The sequence below is a fragment of the Echinops telfairi genome, unplaced genomic scaffold (assembly GCF_000313985.2).
Source record: "Echinops telfairi isolate 266 unplaced genomic scaffold, ASM31398v2 ScPeMD7_1;HRSCAF=3_0, whole genome shotgun sequence".
In the NCBI taxonomy this organism is placed as follows: domain Eukaryota; kingdom Metazoa; phylum Chordata; class Mammalia; order Afrosoricida; family Tenrecidae; genus Echinops; species Echinops telfairi.
Genome location: NW_022103896.1, coordinates 31,036,030 through 31,039,058, shown reverse-complemented (window position 1 = coordinate 31,039,058; position 3,029 = coordinate 31,036,030). Strand labels below are relative to the sequence as shown.

At 43.3% G+C, this 3,029-nt stretch overlaps 1 protein-coding gene across 1 annotated transcript in view; it reads right to left on the bottom strand.

Annotated features, from left to right (window-relative positions):
• The window catches only part of EIF3E (eukaryotic translation initiation factor 3 subunit E), a 42,989-nt gene extending 42,899 nt beyond the window's left edge, over positions 1-90 (bottom strand). Inside the window, exon 1 of the mRNA XM_013006673.3 lies at positions 63-90. Coding sequence (XP_012862127.2) covers positions 63-90 — 28 coding nt within the window. The remainder of the gene's footprint in view (positions 1-62) is intronic.
• Between the last annotated feature and the right edge of the window lie 2,939 nt (positions 91-3,029).

The following is a 3,029-nucleotide window of genomic DNA, read 5'->3' as shown; positions in this document are numbered from 1 at the left end:
GCAGTCACAAACTACGTAGCATGAAAAATGTATGGATTCCAATCTCAACTATCTGCACTGACCAATCTTGAACTTGTCATTGGTCAGCATCCTCAGCTACCACTTGCAGTCTTTACCTCACTCCTCAAAACCACAAATGGCTGCCCCACACCCCTTTCATCTATTAAATGGCCCAGACTCTGAAGAGCAAACATTCAAAGAACATACACACTGCTGTGGTGGCCAGCTGTCTGCCACTCAGTCCCTGACTCATGACAAGCCAGGTAGGTACAAAGAGACTAAACTTTAAAGCATTGCAATCCATTGTTTCCAGCAGCTCATTTTAGAGAAGCAGATCAAGATGCCCTCTCTAATCTTGAAACTTGTACAGCATCATCCAAAAAAAAAACCTGCACTGCCAGTGAGTTGATACTGCCTCACAGTGAACCCTATGAGACAGGGCAGAATTGCCCTGGCGGGTTTCCAAGACTGTCATTCTTTACAGGAGCAGAAAGCCTAGTCTTTCTCCCTCAGAGTAGCTGGTGGTTTTGAACTGCTGACCCTGCCATCGGGGCTGCTCATAAACACACAAACGTCCACTGTGGGCCAGGGACAGGACTACACAAGATATGCTCTGGCCAGAAATCAAACCCAGGTCTCTCATATATTCGTAGTATCATTTTAGGCAGGAGAAACAGATTAAATAGATTGGAGAAGGAACTTGCTCTTAAGCACAGATTTTTGAATCTGAATCCAGAATCCCACTGTACTTTTCAAGAGAATAGACTAGTTAAGATGCATGAAGTATTCATTCATTCTTACACTAAGCAGTCATTAAGGCCGACATGCCAGACTCTGGTTATATGCTGAGATCCCAGCAGAGAAATAGTCTGTGCTCTCCTAGAGCTTCCAATCTCAAGACACTCCCCCATCCACTCAATTGTTTTACTCAATTGCAGTTCTGTCATGAGCCATGAACACTGTGGCTAAGACCTAACCACCTATCCTTTAAGGCCCAACGGAACGCTTCTGGTCCTCAGTCCTTTTTGCCTACTGGCAAACGTAGTATCTCCTAGTTTCATGGCACTACCAGTATCTCCGACATTGAGAACAGGTCGACTCCAGTGTTTGTTTTGGTTTAAAAAACAGGCAGTCTTCTTGTGGCAAGATGTCTGGGTTTTATCTTGGATTTCAGTCAATTCTATGGTGATCCTCTTGGTGCATTAGTCATGTCACCACCATCCTCTACAAGCAGAAATCAATGTTCTGCATTGGGGAAAACACTGCAAAGGCACTCTTTTAAAGTGTTCCAAAGCCAAGATGTCACACCTTGAGGGCTAAGGTGTGCCTGACTCAGGCGGGTACTTTCAATCACCTCTTCCACATGCAAGTGCCGGGCAATGACTAAATGATGGTGTTCTCAGAGAATACTGACTACACCAAGAGCTGCCAGAAGCATGAATATATATTTGCCTCGAAAGAAGTACAGCCACAATGCTCCTTAGAAAGCAGGAGGGCAAGACTGTCTCACATACTTTGAGCATGTTATCAGGAGGGACCAGTACCCAGAGAAGGACACCATGCTTGGTAAAATGAAGGTCGGTGAAAAAAAGGAGGAAGACCCTCATTGAAATAGATCGGCACAGTGCTCAAACATAGCAAATATTCTGAGCACAGCATATCGTTCCTTGGAGCACAGGGTCACCATGGTTTATAAAGTGGAGCCTACCAACCACCTTCACTTAAAGGATTGATGGTGCCAGGCAGTTACTTTCCACAAATTTTCAGCTGCAATTTATAGCTTCATAGTTTCCTGCCATGTGTAAAACTAACCTATAGGTAATCCTCTTCTTCTGTCTACCTAAAAGGAAAAAACACTACAAAAATATGAATTTTTGCCAGTTCAGAAACAAGCACTTCCACAAGTAGCTGGTAAAGGATTTCACATAATGAAAGTGGCTTCAAGAAGCTCAAGGGGAAAAATGGAATGGTAATGGTACTCTGCCTTTCTTCTTCTTGCCTAATCACCTCATCTTTGGTCCCAAAGGTTAAGTGCTCCACTACTGACTGAGCGACACCCAAAGGCTCCAAGGGATAAACACCTGGTGATCTGCTGCTCTGAAGGTTGCAGCAAAGAAAACTTACAGGACCGCTCTCTGTCACATGAGTTGCCATGACTCAAAATTGACTCCATCATATGCAACCTCCACTACCAGAAAGTAAAGGGATTGCAGGCTCAACGGTTTCATTCAAGATCTGAAATAGAGATGAGTAAATCCTACATGAACATTTTTTAAAAACCTCACTGCCATACAGCCATTTCTGACTCACAGTGACCCTCTAAAGCAGGTAGGACTACCCCTGTGGGTTTCCAAGACAGTATTTCTTGACTACAGTTGAAAGCCTCATCTCTTACTCCCTAGGAGTTAGTGGTTTTTAACTGTTGACCTTATGGTTAGCAGCCTAAGGGATAATCCACACCACCACCAGAGCTCCCTCTACAGAAACATCTAGGCAGGGGATTCTTGGACGTTTGTTAAAATTTTGTTGTTCCCTAATGTCATCAACTTAAATCCCCGTGTGTTTATAAAAGGTTCGTGATATTAATTTGTAGATGACAGCTAGCTATCTAATGAACTATACTCCCCTGTAAGTTTTCAGAGCAGTTGTGAAGTTCAGTGTACTTTATTTCACTGCTCTTGGAGCACACACAAAAACTCCACTCTTCACCGCCCCTCAGATCTATGCTCGCAAAAATAAAATTAGTTTCCGTTTCTGGCCAGAATTATAATCCTATGATTGTAGCAGAGTCACTTTACTACTCTTATTAAAATGCACCATCGATTCCCATTCAACTTGAGCACTAAGCCCTTATTTCCAGAACTGCCAAGGCTAAGATGTTCTAAAATGTGATACCGGAACTACATATTCCAGGTATCCTGAGCAGCCAAGTGAAAATTCACCATCAGTTCAGATCACGTGATGAAATCTGCCCACCTATCCACAGATGGGAAGATAACCAACAAAAGTATTTTCTTGGGTCTGGATCT